At 42.6% G+C, this 23,624-nt stretch overlaps 1 protein-coding gene across 4 annotated transcripts in view; it reads right to left on the bottom strand.

The window, feature by feature from the left end:
* Positions 1-423: 423 nt before the first annotated feature.
* LOC121269892 (membrane progestin receptor gamma-B-like) overlaps positions 424-23,624 on the bottom strand; it is a 112,510-nt gene continuing 89,309 nt past the window's right edge. For all 4 annotated transcript variants that reach the window (XM_041174988.1, XM_041174987.1, XM_041174990.1 and 1 more), the window contains exons 6-8: positions 15,520-15,616; positions 12,672-12,816; positions 424-10,460 (exon numbers count right to left, since the gene is read on the bottom strand). In XM_041174988.1, the coding sequence (XP_041030922.1) occupies positions 10,195-10,460; positions 12,672-12,816; positions 15,520-15,616 (508 nt within the window). In that variant the 3' untranslated portion in view covers positions 424-10,194. The remainder of the gene's footprint in view (positions 10,461-12,671; positions 12,817-15,519; positions 15,617-23,624) is intronic.

The raw sequence follows: 23,624 nt of genomic DNA, 5'->3' as shown, positions 1-23,624 counted from the left end.
AGAATAAAGTTTCAGGTCAACGGCCTTTTAACAGAATCAGAAAAACCAGGAACAACAGCTGCTCTAATTTAATAAATTCATTTGTTTTATTTATAATTTGGAATTTATGTTCTTGTCCCTTTAAAAGGGAGATGATTTTTTAAAAACTTATATTGATGGCAATTGTGTCAATCTAATTGTCATTTTATGAAAGAGTTAGTCACACATGCTGGATTATCAGAGATACTAGACCCACGTAATCTTTCACAGAGGGTCCAGAAGAGGTCAGAGATATTAGAGTGGTTCGTAATTAGCACACTGGAGATTAAGAGTTGAACAAAGCGGCAAACCTTTCACCGATGATGCAAAATTAAATTGAATGCAGTTGGTAAAGTGGACATTAAACATCAGGCAGTGAGCACATCCACAAAGAATGATGTTTCATTCATATTTAAATAAGTTTATTTTACTTTCCCACAAACGCTGTACATTTGATGTTAGTTATGAACAATGTAACAAAAATAGAAAATCTTAATCAAGTTGCTGTCGCAAATGTAGAATTCTCAATATTTAATGGCATTTGAGTAGCCAAGGGAATCACAACATGGTTGCAATTTTAGTGCAGTTATCTCAATTGCAGCTCCAAGTGAGAACAGAAACAGTTTGAAGCACATTCCACATAAATACTAAACTATGTATTTCAGATGTATCAAAAATACACAACAGCTCTAAGCTGGGCTGAAGCAGCTTTGAACAAAGTTCTGACCGATTAACGGAATACAGGGGCTACATCCCCCATTTCTCTAAGTTATTTGCAAGCCTGAGGCTGCACTTTACCACAAGACGGCTTTACACCAACGCTACGTTTGTGCTGTGAATCGAAGGCCATTCTGACTTTGAAGTAAAATGACACAAGACTCATCAAAAGAAGAAATTTCAATCCGCTTCATCACAATTCTAGAGTTACACTACAAATTCGTAGTGTTGATGCAAAGCAAAACTGCAACACACCAGTGGTACAAGTTGCATCTCACTGGGTTCTATGTGCCCTATGGTGTTGTTTCACAGTGTGCAAGAGTTCACAGTAGCTCTTCTATTTAAACTGGTTTATTCATTATACTTGGTGCTGACTGAGATCTGGGGTCGTAATGTTGCGCAGTGGAAGGGTTTTCATGTTGGATACATGGTACCGGCATGCATCAATCCCAAATCAAGCATCACTTGGGGGAAAGATGTAAAGTAAATCCCCTCCTATTTACTCTTTGCCAATCTCAGAAAGATGCATCAAATTTTACCATTGCAATATGTTTCCATTTATAGCATCAGTTGACCTTTTAGCCTCTCTGAGTGAGACTGCCAACTTAGTGCTGACCCCTGTCGATTTAGAAGTTCTGTGATTTTGCCCTTCACAGTAACCAAGTAGGAGATGGTTATCATGTTTCACAATACATTCTCCTTGCTCCACACATTTAAGATGCAATTTTCCAAAAACAAAGGCAACGGAGGTGCCTAAATGATCTGCAAAGTTGGGTTAAAGACTTTTGTCCCTATATTTTCAGATTGTATATATTTAGAGTTCATTACAAGCTCCCCCAACTGCAGAAACAAATGCTTAATCAAAGTTTAAATATTAAAATTTTACAAATACAGAATGAAAAGAATAAAAAAAATTCTTATTACTTCTGAACTAATTTAGACTGTGCACTTTCAGAAACCAGTCACCTATGGGTCCTCAATCTTATCAGAAAACCACTAGTGTACTGCCACAGATTTGCACAACTTTTACCCTACAGTGATTACATTGTACATTGTCTGCCTATATATATATATATATTTGCTAATATATTAAAAAATCTTACATCTTCATACACTCTCTGTGCAATTGTCACTTTGCCTTTGTGGGTGGTACCTTAACTTCTGAGCCAGAAGATCGTGGGTTGAAGCCCTATTCTAGAGAACTGAACACTTACATTTCACTGCAGTGTTGAAGGCCTGCTGCATTGTCAGTGGGGCTGCCTTTCAGATGAGATATTTAATGAAGGGCAAATGTAAGAGGTCCCACGGCACCATTTTGAAGAAGAACATGGGTGTTCTCCCCGCTGTCTGATCAATATTTATCTCTCAATCAACATCAATAAAACATGGGAGTTTTTTATGTACAAATTGGCTGCTGCATTTCCTATATTGCAACAGTAATTACATTTCAAAAGTACTTCATTGGCTGTAAAGCACATTGGGCCATCCTGAGGTTGTAAAAGGCACTATATAAAAGCGATCTAGTTTTCCATTGAATGTATCTATGCTAACCATATGAACTACTTCTTGAGGTAGTGAGTTCCACATTCTCACCACTCTCTGCATAAAGAAATTCCTCCTGAATTCCCTAATGGAATTATTGGTGACTATCTTTTATTTATGGCCTTGAGCTTTGGAGGCATGTAGTGTCACACTGCATTTTATGTAACAAGAGACTGCAAACTTAACAGAAAATTCATAAACCTATTTCATCTTTATGAAAAGGCATGACCCAAATAAAATCCAAAGGTGTGTGTCCCTTCACAGTGCTAGTGCTAATAACCTGGATTTAAAGCAAAACCATTGAAAACATCAGATCAACTGCAGCAACCTGTTTAACAACAAGCAAAGAAACAATATCAGGATTTCGTCTTTTGTTCTGTATAAATTTGGAGCATTCACAGAGACTGTACTTTGATATTAGTGCAGCTAAGGATGCTCCAGTACTCGGACTGGTAACTTTCAGGGTGTGACACGCAGCCAGCAAACCTGAGTTAAGTTGCTGGTTCTATGTTGAACTCTCCCCAGTGTGAATAAAGTGTGCAAACTCATCTCCATTAGTAGGATTGCCAACCTCCTAGAATTGTCCATGAGTTTCGAGAAATAAAAGGTTAATCTCACGAACGCTGCTTCAAGCAACACCCCTGAAGGAAAATCATAGGGGAAATCAAAAAAAAAAGTGCAGCCTTTTTCTACATTTGTTTTGAACACTTTCACTTGTTAGAAATGGGAGAAAAAGGCTGTTTGACAGGGAGGGGGATTTTGAAACCTCCAGGAAAATGTCCAACTGCAGTTGGCAACCGTAGTTGGTAACGTTTCAGAGTCAGCAAGTTGTGGCTTCTAGTTCCACTCAAGCAGTTGAGCACGTATCTAGTTTGATGCTCCAGTGCAGAAGGAATGCTATATTGCCTGAGGAGTCACCCCAAGGGTGAGATTTTAAACTGAGGCCCTGTCCAGCTGGTCCTGGTGGACATTAAAGATCTCATGCCTGTGTGTAAAGAAGAGGAGGTAATCCTCCCAATGGCCTGACCAACATTCCTCTCCCTCAACACATTTAAAATAGGCTAGTGACACATCTTACTGATGATTGTGGGATCTTGCTGCGTGCAAAACTGCTCCTGCATTTGCCTACATAAATGAGACAGGGTAAAGCACTAAATAAATAAATATAGGCCTTTACAAGTACGCAAGGGCCAGAGCTTGGCCACTGTGCATGAGTGTCAACATTCTGCTTTGATTAAAACTATGGGTCATTTTCCAACTTCCCCAGGCCAGCTGGCAAAGATTTACGGTTTGTACAGAACTGGAGTTATCCCATGTTCTGTACAAAGCCCAATAGGTTTTGAGACCAATTTATAGAGTGCTGTCGTATCTGTGTCGATGTGCTCCTGATTCTGCAACAGCATTGTCATTAGACACTAAAACATTTCCTGCCCCCAACCTCTACTCTCCCTCCCCTCACAATAGCTCCAGCTACTGTTCAATGACTCTTCAACCCATAAAACACTTTCTAACAATATTGCTCGGCTAAGCTTTGAGCTTTAGTTTCTGTTTGTTCAGCAGAGTAAAGGTTAATTAACTAAAAGCAATTGACTCAGAAGTTTTTAGGCTCATGTAAACTGGGATATCTGCAGGCACTTCTCCCGAAATTACAGAACTGAGGAAGCACTCAAAGGCATTTTAATCTATTTTCTGTATTACAAATGAAAAAAAATGGTTACTTCAAAAGCTATCAATACCTGTTGGTAAACCAGTTACAGTTCTCATGATTAATCGATAGTGCTTTAGCCATAATTACATTTAAACACCCCTTGTAATTGTATCCCATCATTTCTACAAAAGAGCACCAGGTTCTTTATAAAAGGCAACATTGTGCAGCTCTCTAAGGTATATTAATAGCTGTATTCTTTTCATTTAGTTTAAGGGCAAATGTGCTTTTGTTGTATTATTTTTATGCAGATTTTGTGTTCACCAAAATGGTTGTTAACTGTCAACATAATTTAGGATTCTATGATTCTATAACCTGGAGGCATGGATTCAGAGTTACTGGTAGAAGGATTAGAGGGAAGTTAAGCAGAATTTTTTTTTCACTCAGAGAGTGGTGGAGGGTGGGGTCCGGAACTCACTGCAAGAAAGGGCGGTAGAGGCAGAAACCCTAATCACATTTAAAATTACTTGGATATAGGTTTGAAGTGCTGTAACCAACAGGACTATAGACTGAGAGCTGAACGCTGGGATTAGGGTGGCTAACAATTATTTGGCTGGCACAGACACGAGGGGCTGAATGGCCTCCTTCTTGCTATGGATTTCTATGAGGTCCATGCAGGGGAATGCAACACTTTCTATTTAAGGAACCTGGGTTAGAAATCTGTCTTGAATGCTAGCACAATCCTAGGCACTATCATATCTGCCTCCTGTTACATGCCCTGCCTGATATACACAGCAGTCAGTGGAACTGACCATTGGATGGAGCCATATAATTGGATATAAGCCACGTACAAGGCAGCCTAGTCATTTTAACCTTGTTGGTTGTCCTGTGCTGTGACTTCCAACCATCATCTGGGCCTCACAATAAAACAATCCTTTTGTTCACTAATCAAATTTATCTGCTCAAATCCCATGGGACACTGGGGAGAGGAAAGTTGAGATTGAGGGAAGGGAGAGGAAGCTACTGGGCACAAAAAACATTCCAGGCACCCCCACCTTCACATTTTTGGGCAATTGAGGCATCAGGTAGGGTCCCAGTGCCAAAGAGGTATAATTGTGGCAGAAAACATGGTGTAGACTTCAGAAACATGACATTGAGATCAAGGTTACAAAGACTTATAACATACAAACAGTCCATTCAGCCCAAGCAGCTTTAGCCAACTCAGTTCCCATATCCTTTATCCCATTGCCTTCAAAGTCCTATTGGATCTAGTCTTACATGTTGGCACAGTCTCTGCTTCAATCAATAGTACATTCCACAACTTAGTGCAAAAAAATGCATAAAAAATATTTTCCCTGCTCGCTTATCCCACATTTCTTCCACTTAATCTTACATCTATGTCCTCTCATTCTGGACCCCTCGATCATTGTAAACAGTCCATTTCTATCAACTCTGCCTCATCCCATCAAATGATGAACATCTGCAAAATCGCAAAATGACTTTAGGTAACATATCGCTTACTTATGCAAGGATATCCAGGAATCTCTTTCAAAATTGTACCAGTACTGCAACTATATTAACTAAAAAGGGAATCATTGAAGAGTGGATGGGTGCTTTAACCTTTAGAAATGGACTTAACATCAAGGAATTGAAAGCACAAACTTCAAGATTTTTAAAAAAAATAGATATGTAGAGCTTGTTCCCACATTCAAACAAGACTGGCACAGATTCTGAGCCAATTTAATTTGTACTAAACATACTGCAAATCAATGGGCTGTGAAAAAAGATTGGCATCCTTCACATAACCTTCTTCTCACTTTGAAATAACAAAGCAATTTGGCATAAACATGTTAAAACTTCAGATGTTAATATCACACAGCTTAGCAAACACTACACGGAGTAGTTGAAGCAAATAGAACTGATGCATTTAAAGGGAAGCTGGATAAATATCTGAGGGAGAAAGAAACAGAGTGAAAGGTTGATGAGATTCGATAAAGAAGGTTGGGAGGAGGTTTATGTGAAGCATAAACACCAGCATGGAGCAGTTGGGTCAACCGGAGTGTTTCTGTGCCATAAATACTATGGCCCAGATCTTCTGTTCCCCTGGTGGGGGTGGTACCTCTGAGGTACCCCAGAAGATCCGCTGGGAGACAGTTTGGCAGTCCCCATCCGACCACACCCCCCCATCCAATCTACCACTTGCCTTATGCACTTACCTTCTCTCCTGTCAAAGTGGCTGTGAATGTGAACTTTAAACTTCTCAGTTTACGGCAGCTCATGCTATAAAAAGGGCAGGTGGCTTCACTTCCCTCGACGCTGCTAAATCACACAGCAGGGACTCCAGGAGCAGCTGAGCTGCACATTTCTCAGGGCACTTGGGTCAAAAGTCTGAGTGAGAAATGTGCAGCTCCAGACTAGGGTAAATAAAGAGGAGCTGAGTGACAAGCTGACAGTGGTTTCCACTCTTTGGCAGATTCGGCCCATTGTCAAACTCTGAAAACTCTAGCCTTTGTTCCTAATAATATATTTCATTTCAAGGTCTATCTCCCAATCAGACTCAATAATTTGAGTTTGGAGCTGTCATAGTCTGCTTTTCTATTTGGTCCAGAAAGCTCTCAAATGTAAAGTGAACACCAGTTCAGTAAAGTTGTACCGTGTGATATCAGTATCTGAAGACTTAACATGTTTATGTCAAATCTATTTGTTCATTATTTTAACAGAAGCAACCCATTCAAAGTAGATGGACTAGATTCTCTGTTAAAATAATGGACAATAGGTTAAGTGCTCGTACACTCTCACACAATTACAAGTCCAATTATTTACTTTGTTCTGTTGATTATGGTTACTACATTACTATTCCCTACATTACAACAGTAACTCCACTCCAAAGTGCTCCGAGGGCTTTCTGAGGTCATGAAAAGCACTACATTAACGCAAGTCTTTCTTTCTTCCAATAGAAACAGGTTGGAAGGTTTTGCCCACCACCTCCCCCACCTCACTTTTTTCTTATTTGATATGATGCTGATTCTGCAGTTATTCAAAGAGTTTCACACTATCACAATCACTGGACTGAAAAAAGACATCCCTTGTTGAGTTTTTGTATTCTGGTTCCCCGTAACCTTCTCTTCTCTAAGGAAATCTGTCACAGTTTCTGTGGTAATGGAAGTCACTCATCCCTGGTACCATTTCTGGTAAATCTTCTTGATATCCTGTCTGAAGGCTTCCTAAACTGTGATGCACGTTTGGGATGAACAGCATATCTGAACAAGAACGCAAGAAATAGGAGCAGGAGTAGACCACATGGCCCATCGAGTCCACTCTGTCATTCAATGTGACCATGTCTGATCTTGGGCTTCAACTCCATTTTCCCCACCCACTTCCCATATCCCTTAATTCCCAAGAGACCAAAAATTCAACAATGCAGCATCCACAACCTTCTGTGGTAGAGAATTCCAACCCCCTTAGTGAAGCAATTTCTCCTCATCTCAGTCCTAAATGATCTGCCCCTTATCCTGAAACTGGGCTCCCGTGTTTTAGATTCTCCGACCAGCTCTCTGCATCTACCACATCAAACCCTTTCAGAATTTTGTAGGCTTTCAATGAGATTGCCTCTCAATTCTTCTAAACTCCAGAGAATATAGACCCAATTTACTTATTGAAGTTTGAACCTTGGTCTGTAAACTTCAAGGAAGTGATGCTAATTTGCTGAAGTCAATGTACTTCGAACTGAAGTTACAATCTACAATTATCGAGGCAGCCTTAGAAAAAGAAAACTGGGTACATTTTGAAAGGTGGAAGGGGAACATTCATCTGAGAACACGCAGAACCCTCTCTCTTTAGAACATAATTTCCCTTAACGTGATATGTTTAGGAAATGTTTGCAGTTCAGCTAACAAATAGCAATCGAAAGAGATCCCCTCCCACTGCTTTCTAGGAAGTTAGGAAGCAAACAAGAAGCTTTCCTGTAACTTCCAAATAAAAGATCTATTCCTGGCCATTCCAAGAAGGGAAACAAGTACCTGAACCAATTTTCAAGAGGCCACCTTCAGACATTAATCTACAGGGTTAGATGCAAAGTGAAGTAATAAAATTCTATGTAAAAATTCACATCCTTGCCTTCAGATTCTTCCACGGCCTCGCCTCCCCCCCCCTCATCTCTCCCCATCTCTGGAGCCGCCTCCAAACCTACAATCCTCCAGGATCTCTGTGCTCCTTTAATTCTTGCCTGTTGCGATGAAAATCGAGGATGTGTTCCATTAATGGTAGCCTTCCCTTCGCTAACTAGGCATGAACCTCTGAAATTCCACCCTAAATGTTCCCACCTCTCACTTGCTCTCTCCCTCCAGTAAGACACCCCTTTAAATCTTTGACTAAGCTTTTGGTAGTCTGTTCTAATATCACCTTATGTGGCTCGGCATCAAACCTTGTCCAATTACACTCTTGTGAAGTGCCTTTTGACCTCTTTATTATGTTAGGGGTGTTACATAAATGCAAGCCGGTGTTGTAAAGCTCCCACCCCTCTTGCCTTAACAATGTATTTACTGTTGGTACAGACTTGAGTTTGGTTTACACTGACAACACAGGTAACAATGTACCTTTGCTACTAGATTTAATTTTAAAATTTGGTGATTGAGTAAAAACAGAAGAACAGAGGTGTACAAGGGATGATTTTTTTTTAAAGAAGGCCTGGGCTGGATCGGAGACAGAAGAGTGCCCGTTGTAAGTTGGTGCCAGCAGCCGTTTTACCAGTACAGGAACAGGATCCTGACCCCGAGGCAATTTTGGGGAGCAGGTTGGGGATCAGAACAGCTACCCTCCTGCTAGCAGCAGGTAGCCAATTTAGGTTAATTAAATAATACAGGGTCCATTAAGACCTTGTTCCTGCACCAACTAATATTTCCAGCCGCTATGTGGGCAGCCCACATCGGCCTGAAACACATTTAGGTCAATGTGGTGGTCTCAGCTCGGGGTGGGGGAAGGTGGGGGCACGTTTGATCCCATAAGAGACCCCACCCACCCAGACCCTTGGCAGCTACCAGGCCACAGCTTCTGGAGGGGGTGGCCTTCCAAGATCACAGCCAGGCCATTGTGGTTATTTAATATATATAAATAAAGTCTCTCCGTCTTCCATTCAGCAGCTGCCACCTCGGCCGACAGGGCTGCTGATCTGTGAGTGCTGGCAGGCCTCCCATTGGCCCTCCAGCCTCCTGTCCCTAATTGGATGGTGAGCCTGCCCACTGGCCTTTAATTGGCTGAGCCTTCAAAAATAGTGGTGGGCATGTCTGGAACAAGCCGGCGGGGGTCAGGACCTGGAAATGTTCCCGCTATGGGTGTCCGGACCCCAGGGTGAAAATTCAGCCCAGACAATGTATTCGGGAGCTCAATTTCACAATAAATCTCTGACTGGCAGCACCATTCCTACAGGACCTCCTGTTCCCAAAACCTAGTCTTGGGAGATGAATTTCCTTGTGGTGCCCTTCCAATCCGCTGCTGGAAGTTCAGGGAAAGATCAGTGGAGCTCCCAGAGAAATGTCACCCTTGGGCTCTTGCTGTTCTCTCCGCTGAAGCTACAGTAGAATACTGGGGATCCCAGTGGATATTTTAACCCTATGATTGGTTGCAGTGCCTGACCTATAGCCAAAAGTGAAGGCAATATTGAGATTATTTTAGCTTCTTGAAGAATGGACTTTAGGATTACAGCCCTAGCCTGGCTATGACATAGTTCAACAATGATGACTGGGTCCCCTCGCATTTAAGTTAATAATTAGCCTTAATCACCCCAATGACAGGAACACCCCACTACTCCAGCTATCTCAAAACATTTCTGTTCCTTTTCCTTAAATTCTGAAAAACAGGCCTCTCAGAGCACAGAAATCAAACCTGCTCCAGAGGAAAGGCACAATGATATTTTCCATTCCTAAGTGAGGAAGCTCCAGCCCCCATTAACTGAAGGAATGGCTTCCCTGAGTATCAGAGATGAAACACAGGCCACTGCAGCTGAACCGACCTTCCACTTACCCCAAGGGCAGTTTTATAACCATGTTAAATAAAAGCACGCACGGCATAATATAAATATCCACAGCACCGGACATAAGCATATTAAAGATTACTATGCACCCATTAAAAGGCATCGCCAATCATTTGGGAAATGTTTCCATTTTCAACAGGAATGTACTTCATTTCTTCCCAAGTCACAGTGTTATTCCAAGTACTCATGCTCCTTTGGAAATCTCGGCCTCTTCTTCAGCGGCTTCAAGGTGAGGTGCGCCATCCTAATCCATCTTGAATTTCTTGTTCCAGTGTTCATATTTCAGTTCGGGCAACTTTGGTGTCCAGTACAGTGCCAGGGAGAATAGTGCTATGATGACGAGGTTCAACATAAGGGCAAAACCAAGTGCACCAATGGTACCCATGAAAGAAGGCAATGGTGCATGAAGTGTGAGCCAAGAGTGGCGCAATGACATGTCCATAATTATGGCTTCCATCTGAAAATGAGTGCCTATGATTGCACAGATGTGAAACAGTTGGTGACTATTACCTGAAAGGAATACGTTCAGAAAGAAAACTGTTATAAAACATACAAACATTAAACAACAGACCCAAAAGCATGTTAAACCAGTCTTATCAATGAAATTCAAAACAAAAACAGAATTACCTGGAAAAACTCAGCATGTATCGCAGTGCGTTTGTGATCTTAATTTCTCATAAATTCTTAGCTTACCACCTTGAAGGGAAGGAACATTACCTCCTAGTGACTGGTTATAGGCACTTGCCATGGAGGCACACTCTTCCCACGATTCATATCAACATAGAAAGTGCTCTGTTGAAGTTGTGAGACTCCTGGGAATTATTGGATGCTGATGGAACAGTTCAAGGTATAAAGGGGGAACAGCCCACAATTCTCCACATGGAGAGATTCCAAACTCAACTCTGCTGTTACGGGCTGTGTGGAAATTAAGCATTGCTCTGCAGAAGTGGACCTAAGGTGCAAACACTTCTCTGGGGTATTAGCATATAGAGCAGCATTGACAGAGGCCTGTGAGCAGTTTGCCTGTAGGGAATCATATTCCAAACTGAGACAAGGGGCTGACTTCAGGCCTCTCTGCTGGTTATCCTCTTCTGAATGTAACACCCACCTGAAGGCCTGGGCAAAACAATGGCCACATTTAAAAAAAAAACAACTGGGAGCTTATCCATTTATCCATATTTCTAAAACAGATCATCTGGCTGTTTTCACATTTCTATTTGTGGGAGCTTACTGTGTAAAAATTGGCCACTGCGCTTCCTACATTCCAACTGTGACTCTGCTTCAAAAGTACTTAATTGGTAATAAAGAGCTTTGGAGCACCCTTATGTTGCGAAAGGTGCTATATAAATGCATGTCTTCTTTTTTCTTAAGGTTGGTCTTGGTGTCCTGTTGGGGATTGGGGGAAGGGGCCCAATAGGGTTTGTTCCGGTTGCTGACTGATGCCCAACTAACACTCACTGTTTGGGTTCAGATGAGAATAATGGTTATTTGGGATGATGTGTCAGAGAGCGAGTACCAGTCAGGGAACCAAAACCACAAAGAGGGAACGCCTTGGAGTAAAGGAGGAATGAGAAATTGGCAAAATAAAGAGAGGGATAGTAAAATAAACTAAAAGGAAAAGCGTTTAGATCTAATTTTGGAAAAAATATGTCACCTTATGTCTTTGCAGAAAAATTACTAAAAATAGACGTTTTTGTGTAAAGTCCCAGGATGGTTTTAGAAAATTGGATTGAAATGTTTTTATTTGGGCTTTTGCCCATTTCCCCTTAAACCAATGGCGTTCACATCAGCTGATAGACCCAACCAGCAGTCCACTTGCACCTTCCTGGATTCTCAAGAGACTGCACATTCCTGAATCTCTGCCTTCCACTTACAGCTACTGGCAAATGGGACAACATTTTGTTGCTTCTGCCTCTCTTATACTTTGGAAAGAGAAGATGACGGAATGCCATTGGGAGAGTTCCTTGGTAGTCCGTTCAGCATTTCTACGTTTGTCTCAAGAAAGATATTGGCCTATCAGGTGGTACATAACATTGCCCCAAACTCAGGTGTCTTAAACACCACAGATGCAGTTCGAGGCTTGTCAGGAAATATCAGCTACAAGGCCCACAGTTTAGCTCCATTGTCAATGAATGGGAAATCACTTGTGATTTACTATGGTAAGTCACCCTTTTCATCTGAGGCCCCAGCCAATCTGTTGTGGCGGCACAGAGCAGTGCTGCTGCAATGTATCATGCCACATTGTGACAGAATACAGCTGTTAATGGACATCAACAACTGGACTCTAGATGCAGCACAGGGGCAAATTCAAGAGCTGTCCTCTTGCATCATCTATTGGATGACCTTCCCATAGTGGATTCTACCATCCTTTCTTGGCATAGGGTTGGCACATAACTGGCTTTGAATCAGCTAGTCCAGGAATTTCTAAATTGTAAACTGGATTCCAAGAGTCATGTTCTGAAATAATGTTGTGATGCAGGGGCCATTACTTACTGAGGTTATTAAGGTTTTCATTGTCAACCTGCAAACGTCAGACTTCTAGCTTCATTTAAACCTGGTTCCTTACTCCCATCTGGCTGTCAGTTTTGGACAGACGATGGGATGGTATCTGGCTCTTGGGGTTGGTGGCACAGGAATGAGTGAGTAACGTAAAGGGTCAGAAAGTTAAGGATGATGTTGAGCTTACAGTACAAGAGATTCCAACTCGTCTCAACTCCTTACCGATATAGTCGAACCTGCCTGGAGCCAGGCGCTCGGGCAAGTGTGTCGCAAACAGGAAGCAAGTTAGGAAGGCAAGTGCCACGTGTCTGTAGTGGACAGTAATTGTTTCATTGTGTGCACAATCTTCCCCTGAACAAAGGAACAACTGCACAGAGAAGAAAAATAAAACGGAAACTGTTTCAGGTAGACCGCAATTCATTTAGCGAAAACAATCTAAAATTTCACAGGATTGTGTCTGCAGCTTCCCATTCACAATCTACTTCCACCTCCCACATTGTTACTGACAGTCTCCGATCTAGATTTGTAACCAACCTTGTATTCTAAAACCTTCCCAACATTGTGATCGAAAATAGCACCTGGTAGGAACTTTTAAACAGCAGTGAAATGAAATGAGGTTTGGGGTATTTGGACAGATTTGAATGCGTAATGCTGGCCTTTGCACTCATAAAGTCACTGTGATAAATTACTGGTGCTGCAACTGCAATGGTAAGTGAGCTGAGATTTTGTGCTTGTTGAGAAACTGCTTTTCCACATAGTTTTCAGGTGTGTGCAGAAGTGTTTTCTGATCCTGGAAAGATTTCACAGGTTTGCATCTATACAAAGCTGATCCTGAATCTGGCTGCTATTTATAAAGTGGATGCTATTCCTTTCTTATAATGTAACAGAGAATGCGAATCTGGAAATCGCCATGAGAAACAAGAACTTTGTTCAAAAGCTACTACAGTGAGAGTAGCCCAGGTTCCTTAAGGGGTGAATGTGAAACTCCTTATTACACAGAGTAGCTGAGGCAAATAGCTTAGCTACAGTTAAGGGAAACTAAATAAGTACATAAAGGAGAAGGGAATAGGCGTAGTGCTGAACAATTTAGATGAATTAAGATGGGAGGGAGCTTGTTTGGAGCATAAATATTGGAGTATAGACCTGTGAGGGTGAATGGCCTGTCTGGGCTTTAAATTCAACATCCAAGCCTTATGGCTATAACTTTACTATTCTTAAAATATTGAAGTATCTAAATCTCTCTAACATTTTTTTGTTTTTTTATCTTTCAGGATGTGAGTTCAAAGCCGGACTTCTCTGCTTTTGTGTTTGATTGCGATTTCCACCCATTCACTTCAGTGGACAGAGGTCTGACTCCACTGATTAAATATTTGTCTTTCCTGCAGTGGTGCGGACTCCAGCCAGTACCCCTGTCACCCTGTGCCTCACCTAAATACTTCATGGGCAGAATATTGTGCTCGTCGGGTGGGCGGGTGCCCGATCTGACCGAGCGTAAAATGATGCGCGATGATGTCGGGCGAGGGTCCCGACGTCATCGCGCACTCACGCGAAATTTCGGCCGGCAGGCGCGCACAGGAGTCAGCAGCGTGTCCGCTGACAATTAAGAGGCCTATTAAGGCCATTAAAGATCTAAGTAAATGAAACTTTTCGCTGCCCATCCAACCTTACGGTTGGCGGGCAGGCAAAAAGGCCCAAGCGGCCTTTGGGTTTTTTTTGCGAAATGTCATCCACCGGTGGGATGAGGTTTCGATCTGTCATTAAAAGAAAATCAAAAGTTTTTCAAAATAATTTCTAACATGTCCCCAGGGGACGTGTTGTTAACATTTTAAAAATCTTTCTTTTTTATTTTCAAAAATCTTCATTTCCCTGAGGCAGCTCTGTGCCTCAGGGCACTTTTCCTGTGCACACCCATGAATGTCTACACTTGCCCTCCTCTACCCCCACCCCTCTCCGCACCCCCCCCACACACACACAGGCAGCGCTCAGCACTGCTGCACACGCTTCACACAGGGGGGGTCTTAACTGGCCCGCCAGTGCGAAATCGCGGTCGGCTTCCTGACTGCTCCTGCCCAACTCCACCGAGCCCGCCCGGCGAGGGCAAAATTCTGCCCCGTGTGTGAACCTAGGATACCATGAGGGAGAAATTGGTGAAGGCAAGTCGTTTTTGGGTGAAAAATTAGCATGACGGGAGCTTCCAATTTCAGGGTTTGATGTCTCACTCCCAATCTTTATGCTAGTTTTCCATACAAAAACTGGACTTGCCCTCATCAATTTCTCCCTTTCGTATCCTGGGTTCACACATGAAGTATTTAGATGAGGAACAGGGAGACATAGATATGCCTGGAGTCTGCACCATTGGGAGAAAACTAGAGGAAAGACAAATATTTAAATGTTGCAGCCTGCACCACATGTGCTGCAGCGGTTCAGGAAGGCGGCTCATCACCACCTTCTCAAGGGCAATTAGGGATGGGCAACAAATGCTGACCCAGCCAGCGATGCTCATAATCCCAGGAAGGAATTATAGCAAAAGATCGACACTGGCACTTCTTAAGTGACTGCTCAAGGCCACCCAAAAGCTGAATCAACTTTTCTTTTATACTTACACTAAGTGGATTCTGGAGCACACAAATTTCCCAGCCCAAGGGTTAGCCAGCAATTGTCCCATGGCAGCTTTCACAGGCAGCTTCATTAAAGCACACTTTCCAAAGGAGACGCTGGATAATTATTAGAGGCAGGAATTCTGGCTGGCTTTGCCGTAACTCAGGAACAGTGAGATCATTTTTAATGCTCCTAATACCAGTTTACCTGAGATAATCTAACTCAACACAGACCAGGCATTGGACCCAGGCTGGTCCTGGTCTTATTGCTCAGTTATTGGTCCTTTAACTGGGTAATCAATAACATAATTTCTTAAATATTCAAAACTACTCGAAACCTTTATACACTTTCACACTTCCTCACCAAAACTCAACCATAGCTCCAGGAGGACTACTGGTCATACTGGAGATTAGAGACACAGAAACTGCAAGGCCAGCTCACTACTATCAATACTACTTGCTCGTAAACTTACCCTATAAAAGAGTGGGATGTTATCAAAGAGATATGGGTAAGCAAAGGCCACAATCCGAACCACTTTACTCAGGTTTGGATAATCCAGTTCTGGAGATCTGAAACAAGAACAATCATTCAGGAAATTTGCACAAATATTTTTCCGTCTTTTTTTTACCTGAATAAATACGTGGGAACTGCAGTAGAACGTGAAATGGCTACATTTCAATCTCGTACCACACTTTAGTGCAATGTTGGCCCAGGTTCAATCCCAGTTTGTGCTGTATTTGCTCACTGCAGCAACTGCAGTGGTCCCAGCTGGGTTACTCAGCCCTCTGAGATCTTGTCCAAATGGCCACTTTTTGCATGTAAACTTGGGTGGTGACTACCAATGGGCTGATTGACCATAGGAGGCAGCATAGCCAAGCCAGATACCGCTCTCCCCATCCCCCCCAATGCCGCCATGCCCTACCCTTCCCCCCCCGCACCACCCCCAACAAACCACCCCCCTCACCCTCCACCAACATCTAGCAGGAACAGAAGATATCGATTCAGAGTGGAAACCTTGATTGTTTTAGATCGCCCTCATCCAACCCACCCCTTCCCTCGCTCCCTCCCTCAACTGCACAATCCTGTTACCATCCCTAGCTGAGACCAGCTAACAGAGCACAGACTGGGTTTCAAAACTGGGGCCTTTTTGTTTGTGTGATTCATTACCAACCACATTACCAACTAAAGCAACAAAATATTTGAATTCAAAATAAAAGGAATGAGGGTAAATAGCAGTCAACGTAAAACAGCATAGCAACCAAACAGTATCGTTTCTTCATCGGCACTCAATGTGCTGTTGGCCTGGTTCCCAAATATTAAGCAGCCAAATCCATGCAAAGCAAACATGATCGAGCAATTTTATCAAAGCCCTGGACTCGTGCAGCCTGACACTCATTCAAGGTGCCCGTGACAACATTGAAAGCACAGATCAGTTCCCCTCTCGATGTATGCAAGGAGATCTCAAGTCTCTCAGGCTGTGCCCACATGATAGTAGACGGGCATAGTGAAGCAGATGGGTACCAACGTGTAATCATTATTCCCTCCTACTGCCAACACACCAAAAAACTCCCAACCCCCTCACTCCTGATGGCGTTGACATCTTATTGATTTACAGGCCCATTGGTTCATGTACCCTTCAATAATTCCACCTTTGGCCAATTCTGTATACGTGGGTCTAGTCAATGGGGCCATGTGAAGGCTATTCAACAACTGAGGAAAAGATTAATCCTGTCTACAAGCTGGATGGTAGCAATCAGGGTGGGTTTTTCTTCCCTTACACAGAGACAGTGAGATCAAATAACCCTATCATAGTTCTGACTGTAACCAGCAGCTCAAGAATCAAACATGGCTCCTTCCTATCTGTTTGGTTTCAAGAGCTGAAGTGAGTATGGGACTTGGGTGGTCACAGTATGGCGAGTGGGGGTCAGGAGTCAGGTGCAAACCAAATGAACACCCACCCAAGGTACTTCACTGCTAAACGTCACTATTATTGTGGTGAGACTCTAGTGAAAAGAAAAAAAAATCACCTCGGACTGCAAAGAGTGAATGTAAGAACTAAGTAAAAGCGTGAAAGCGAAGCTGCCACAACCAAGCAGAATAGGGTATAAAATAAAATTAAGCACTGCCATTCTCATGTAGAAACATAACATACTCGTTCTGATATCCTGCCTGTACTATTTCAAAGCAGGCATTTCACAGCATGCTATAATAGCACGAGGAGAACTTGGAACACGCATGTTAGTCAACCACACAAGAAGAGTGCTAATCATTATTTCAACCCTATTGTCCTTTAGCTGTTATTTTCTTTACCTTTCCACGATCTTGCAGTTATAATGGATGAAAGGCAAGCCAAGCCTGCGGAGGAGTTACCAGAGCAGGGCAGTGAAGGGAAGGAAATGGCAGGTTTTGGGTTAGTAACAAAGAAATTGGAAATAGCAGCGTTTTATACGCACATTACACAGCGTCACATTGGGAAAGGAAAAACACCTCATAGAACCAGCATTAACCTGCAAATCAGGTCTATATGAAGAGACATTTAACAAACCTTTCTTCATTTGTTCACCACACATAATGCCAACAATGTACCAGCTGTGGCTCAGTAGCTAGCACTCTGCCTTCTGAGTTAAAAGTTGCTGGTTCAAACTCCACTTGAGCACATAATCCACGCTTGCATTTCAGTGTGGTACGGACAGTTGGAGGTGTTGCTTCTTGGAGCACATCTGCCCTCTCAGGTGCATTTAAAAAGCCTATGAAGCTATTTGAAGGCGAGCAGGGGAGTTATCCCCAGTGTCCTAGCTGATATTTATCCCTCAACCAACACCCTAAATGGGTTTTCTGGTCATTATCTCAGTTTCATTTTTGGGAGCTTGCTACGTGCAAATTGGCTGCCACATTTCTTATATTGCAACAGTGACTACACTTCAAAAAGCGCTTCATTGGCTGTAAAACACTTTGGGACATCCTGACGTTGTTAAGGAGCTAAATAAACGCAAGATCCATTCTTTAGAATGCGACAATGTGAATCATCACTAAATGTGAGATTTACACATGGCACCGAGACAGCAGAGATGTGTTTGTGAAAATCTCCTCTGGTATTAACAAAATCACAAGCAGGTTTCAACTTCAGTAAAAAAACAGATTTTTAAAAAATCTTCACAAACTGAAGGATCACATGGCAGCTTCCAGGGAAAATTCCAGTCTGACAAAAAGTGATTCTTTTACTCCTTGGTTAGGTATTTATAGAGCAGTCACATTGTGACATTAAAGCAGCTTAGTGACTTATCAATGGGAATAAAACCTTGCCTTTGATGTGTGGTAGCTTAGAATTTGAAGGTTTTTTTAAAAAATAAGGCTTGGCGTGAGGTGCCACTCAAGTACTTCAACTCAATTTTAAAGATTCATTTCAAAAAAATGCCAATTTACCAATGAAAATAGAAGATGATGGATTAATACAGCAAGCCTGCCAGCATCTGGAACTGGGAACAAAGAGAATGAGTGCAGAGCTGAAATATTAACCTATTCCTTCTCTTATCAGACATGGATGGAGCTGCACTGTTTTTTTCCAGTTGCTTCTGCTTTTAAGTTGATTTTAGACATAGCGGAAAACTATTTCTGATGCAACCCTTCTGTCTTGACAGAATCAGCCAGTAGGGGCCGCAATTTCCTGCTGATGTTTTAAGATCAAAGCAAAATACTGCGGATGCTGGAAATCTGAAATAAAAACAGAAAGTTTTGGGGAAAAAAAACTCAGCGGGTCTGATAGCAACTGTGGAGAGAGAGAGAGAGAGAGAGAGACCCTTTAATAAGAGTGGTTAGAATGTGGAACTTGTTACCACATGGAGTGATCGAGGCGAGGGGAATTTGGCTAAACACACCACGGGGTAGAATTTTACCTCTGGCGTGTGGGCGTGCGCTCGACACGCCAGAACATAATATGACCTGTGATGACATCATGCGTGTGTCCCGATGTCATCGAGCTTTCTCGCAATATTTCGTTCGTCGGGTGCGCAGCCAACGCCCATCATTGAAAGGCCTATTAAGGCCATTAGGAAGGTAATTAGGTTGAAGTTTACACTCCCCGTCCAAGCTTATGGTTGGTGGGCAGGCAAAAAGGCCAAGCGGCCTCTACATTTATTTTTTAGGAAGCCTCATCCACGAGCGGGATGAGGTTTCCTAAAGCTATTACAAATTAAATAAAAGCTTTCCTCTGAAATTAAAAACACGTCCCATCTCACGTGACACAATCACAAGAGGGGGCATGTTTCATTGAATTTTTATTGTTTTTATTCATTTTTTTCAAAAAGCTACGTACCCCAGGGAGGTCGAAACGCTCTTTCCCAAGCAAGCGCAAACTGCCCGTCAGGTCTGCTCTCCCTCCTCCCCCCGCCTGCACAGGCGGCGCTCAGCGCTACCGCTCACGATCTACGCAGGGCCGGCCTTAATTGGCCCGCCTGCATGAAATCGCGGTGCGGAGCCGATTGCGGGCAGTGGTCGGATCCCCGGCCGCTCCCGCTGAGCCAGCCCGACCGACACGGGAAAAATTCGGGCCGTGGGAACAGAGCCGAAGCACATGCTGCAGGGTGAGATGGAGCAAGTTGGGAGGAGGCTTGTGTTCAGCATTAATAATGACATAGCTGAATGGTCTGTTTCTGTGCTGTCATTTCTATGCAACACCATGTAATGACATTTAAAGCAGGATGCTTCAGCCCCTGAATGAACAGGAGGATGTTAATGGTCATCAGGAAGATATTAATCACAGAAAAAAAAAACCTCAATTTCTATCTCCTTGGTAATAACATTTAAGGTTGGAGCTCTGATGGGTTCTTTGTGGGACTTCAGTTATGCTGTGGCATTAAGCCTCTCTAATTTTTCACCACTCTCTCTGCTTCCCTCTGAGATTGTGGTCCTCCAGGCATCAGCGGTTGATGCCTCACTGATCACCAAGTGGGGACTATTCAACCACACAAGCCATTGCGTCCTGACATCTACACACATGCAATTTCCATCTGGGATCACTGGACAACCAGCAGAGTGGAAACTCCAGCTGATTTGCTTTCTTCTCTGGGAAAAAAAAAAGCAACATAACTTGACATAACACTTTCCAGCTAATTACAAAAACAAATTATGTTAATAATCCTGAAAGTGCTGTGAGCAGCAGTGCTACAGGTACGGTAGGGACACATAAAGATGTGAATGTGTGCTTACGGTGACACCACTGAATCATTTCAGGCAACATGACGACGAGAAAAGCTCAGAACCCCGGCACTCTAATCGCTAAGGATCACTCTAAGGATCTAAAACCTGTTAGCAAATTTTAAATGAATTAGCTCTGCTCCAATTTCAGCATAATTAAAAATGTAATTGGTAAATAAGAGTTTTCATGACTAATAGTTGAAAAGAAGAGATCTTATCTCAAACAGTACTGCATTTTGAGCTCAATGTTTAAACAAGAACAAAGCAAGGCGTAGACACTCTGCTGAAGTTGCTGATTCATACTATGCAGTTCAACTTCGGGTATTGTTTATCCTAGATAAGGTTCATCTTTGAGACACCATGTTTGGTAGGAATCTTTGGCAGGCTTCATGTTTGGTACGGTTCATGGTTGGTATGGCTCATCTTTGGCTATGGTTGGTTATCTTTGAGTAGGATTCATCTCTGGGGAAGTCTATTTTTGGGTAAGGTTGACATTTGAGTGTGCTTCATGTTTGAGTGGTCTTTGTTGGTGGTCGCTGTTTATGGTTGTGTGATCTTTGTGTTTGGGTGGAGGTCATTTTAGGTAGGGTTGACATTTATGGGTGGTTGGTGTTTGCATAGGGAACATATTTGCGTGCTCTTTGCTTTTAGGTTGGGTTCATTTTTGGGCGCAGACCATGCTTTTGTTGGGTTCATGTTTGGGCAGGTTTCAGTTCTGGGTATGGTTCAGTCTGAGTTCTCTTACAGCATCACAGTACCTTTACAGTGTAAAAGGAGGCCATTCAGCCCATCAAGTCTGCATTGGCTCTCTCTGAAAGAGCATTCCACCTAGTCCCACTCCCTTGCCTTAACCCTGTAACCTTGCACATTCTCTCTCTTCATGTAGCAATCCAATTTCCTTTTGAATACTCGATTGAACCTGCCTCCATCACCCTTTCAGGTAGTTTGTTCCAGACTCCAACCACTCTATGGGTGAAAAAAAATTTCTTCACATCACATTTACTCATTTTGCCAATTATTTTGAATCTGTGCCCTCTAGTTCTTGATACTCTTTTGAGTGGGAACAATTTCTCACTATTTACCCTGTCCATACCCCTCAGGATCTTGAAACCTCTGTCAAGTCTCCCTCAGCTGCCTTTTCTCCGAGGAAAACAGTCCCAACCTCTCCAATCTATCCTCATAGCTACAGTTCTTTATCGCTGGTATCATTCTTGTGAATCTCCTCTGTACTCTCTCCAAAGCATTCACATCCTTTCTCAAGTATGGTGCCAGAACTGGACGCAGCATTCCAGACGAGGCCTAACTAGTGTCTTTTACAAGTTCAACATGAATTCCTTACTCTTGTACTCAATGCCCCTATTAATAAAACCTAAGATACTATATGCTTTATTACCTGCTCTCTCAACATGCCCTGCCACCTTCAATGACCTATGTACATATACACTGAGGTCCCCCTGTTCTTGCACAGCCTTTAGAGGCTCTCCCTTTATTTTACACTGTCTCAGCATATTTTTACTGCCAAAATGAATCACCTCACACTTCTCTGCATTGAACTTCATCTGCCACTTGCTTGCCCAATCCACCAACATGACTATGACCTTTTGAAGTTCAAGGCTATTCTCATCACAGTTGACAACATTTCTAATCTTCATATCATCTGCAGATTTTGAAATCATGCCCTGCACACCACAGTCAAGGTCATTAGTAACGTCAGGAAGAGCAAACACTGATTCCTGGGGAGTTCCACTACAAAATTTCCTCCAATCTGAAAAACAACCATTTATCAGGACGCTCTGTTTCCTGTCACTCAGCTAATTTCTTATCCAAGTGCCTACTTTCCTTTTTATTCCATGACCTAGAATTTTGCTCACTAGTCTGTTGTGTGGCACTGTATCAAATGCCTTTTGAAAATCCATATACACCACATCAACAGTGTTTCCCTTCTCTGTTACCTCCTCAAAAAACTCCAACAAGTTAGTTAAGCATGATTTCCCCTTAGTGAATCTATACTGATTTCCCTTAATTATCCTGTACTTGTCTAAGTGAGCACAGATGTTCAAGAAAATGTAGATGTACAAAGGGACCTGGGTGTCCTTGTCCATAAGTCACTGAAGGCCAACATGCAGGTGCAGTGAGCTATTAGGAAGGCTAATGTAATGTTAGCCTTTATCACAAGAGAATTTGAGTGCAGGAGTAGTGAAGCCTTGCTTCAATTGTATAGAAGCTTGGTTAGACTGCACCTGGAGTAATGTGCGCAGTTTTGGTCACCTTACCACAGAAAGGATATTATTGCCATAGAGGGAATGCAATGAAGATTCACCAGACTTGTTCTGGGGATGGCAGGTGGAACTGTCGTATGAAGAGAGATTAGGCAAACTGGGCCTGTATTTTCTAGAAATTCGAAGAATGAGAGATAATCTCATTGAAACCTACAAAATACTTAAAGGAATAGACAGGGTGGATGCAGGTAAGATATTTCCCCTGGTTGGGGAGTCTAGAACTAGGGGACACAATTTCAGAATAAGGAGGAAGCCACTTGGGACTGAGATTAGGAGAAATTTCTTTACTCAGAGGGTTGTGAATCTTTCTCTACCCCAGAGGGCTGTGGAAGTTCAGTCATGGAGTATGTTTAAAGAAGAGATTGATAGATTTCTGATCAACAATAATGTAAAGGGTTATGGGATAGTGTAGGTAAAAGACATTGAAATGTTCAATCAGCCATGATTGTATTGAATGGCGGAGCTGGCTCAACAGGCTGAACGGCCTTCTCCTGTTCCTATGTTCCTAAGTGACTATTGATTTTATCCCATACTATAGTTTCCAGACATTTCCCTACCACTGAGGTCAAACTGACAGGTCTGTAGTTGCCAGCTTTATCCTTGTGCTCCTTTTTGAACAAGGGTGTAACATTTGCAATTCTCCAGTCCTCTGGCACCTCCCGTCTGTTTAAGGAAGACTGGAAGATTATCATTCGTGCCTCTGCAATTTCCACTCTCACTTCCCTCAGTACACTGGGATGTATCTCATCCAGTCCTAGTATCTATTTTATCTATTTTAAGTAAAGATAGCCTTTCTAAGACTTCCTTCCCCTCGATTGTAACTTTGTCTAGTGTACCAGTTATCTCCTCTCTCACCTCAGCCTGGGGAGCATCCTTTTCCTTTGTAAAGACAGATGCAAAATACTTGTTCAACAGCCTCCACATGCAAGTCCCCTTTTTTGTCCCTAATCTTTCTTTAACTACCCTATTATTATTTACATGGTAATAGAAGAGCTTGGGATTCCCTTTTATGTTCATTGCCAACATCTTTTCATGCTCTCTCCTTGCTTTTCTTGTTAGTTTTTTCACTTCCCCTCTGGCCCTTCTCGATTCAGCCTGATTCTCC

This window comes from Carcharodon carcharias, chromosome 26, assembly GCF_017639515.1.
Source record: "Carcharodon carcharias isolate sCarCar2 chromosome 26, sCarCar2.pri, whole genome shotgun sequence".
Classification (NCBI taxonomy): domain Eukaryota; kingdom Metazoa; phylum Chordata; class Chondrichthyes; order Lamniformes; family Lamnidae; genus Carcharodon; species Carcharodon carcharias.
Note: the sequence above shows the minus strand (reverse complement) of the source record. Positions and strands in the feature narration are given on the sequence as shown.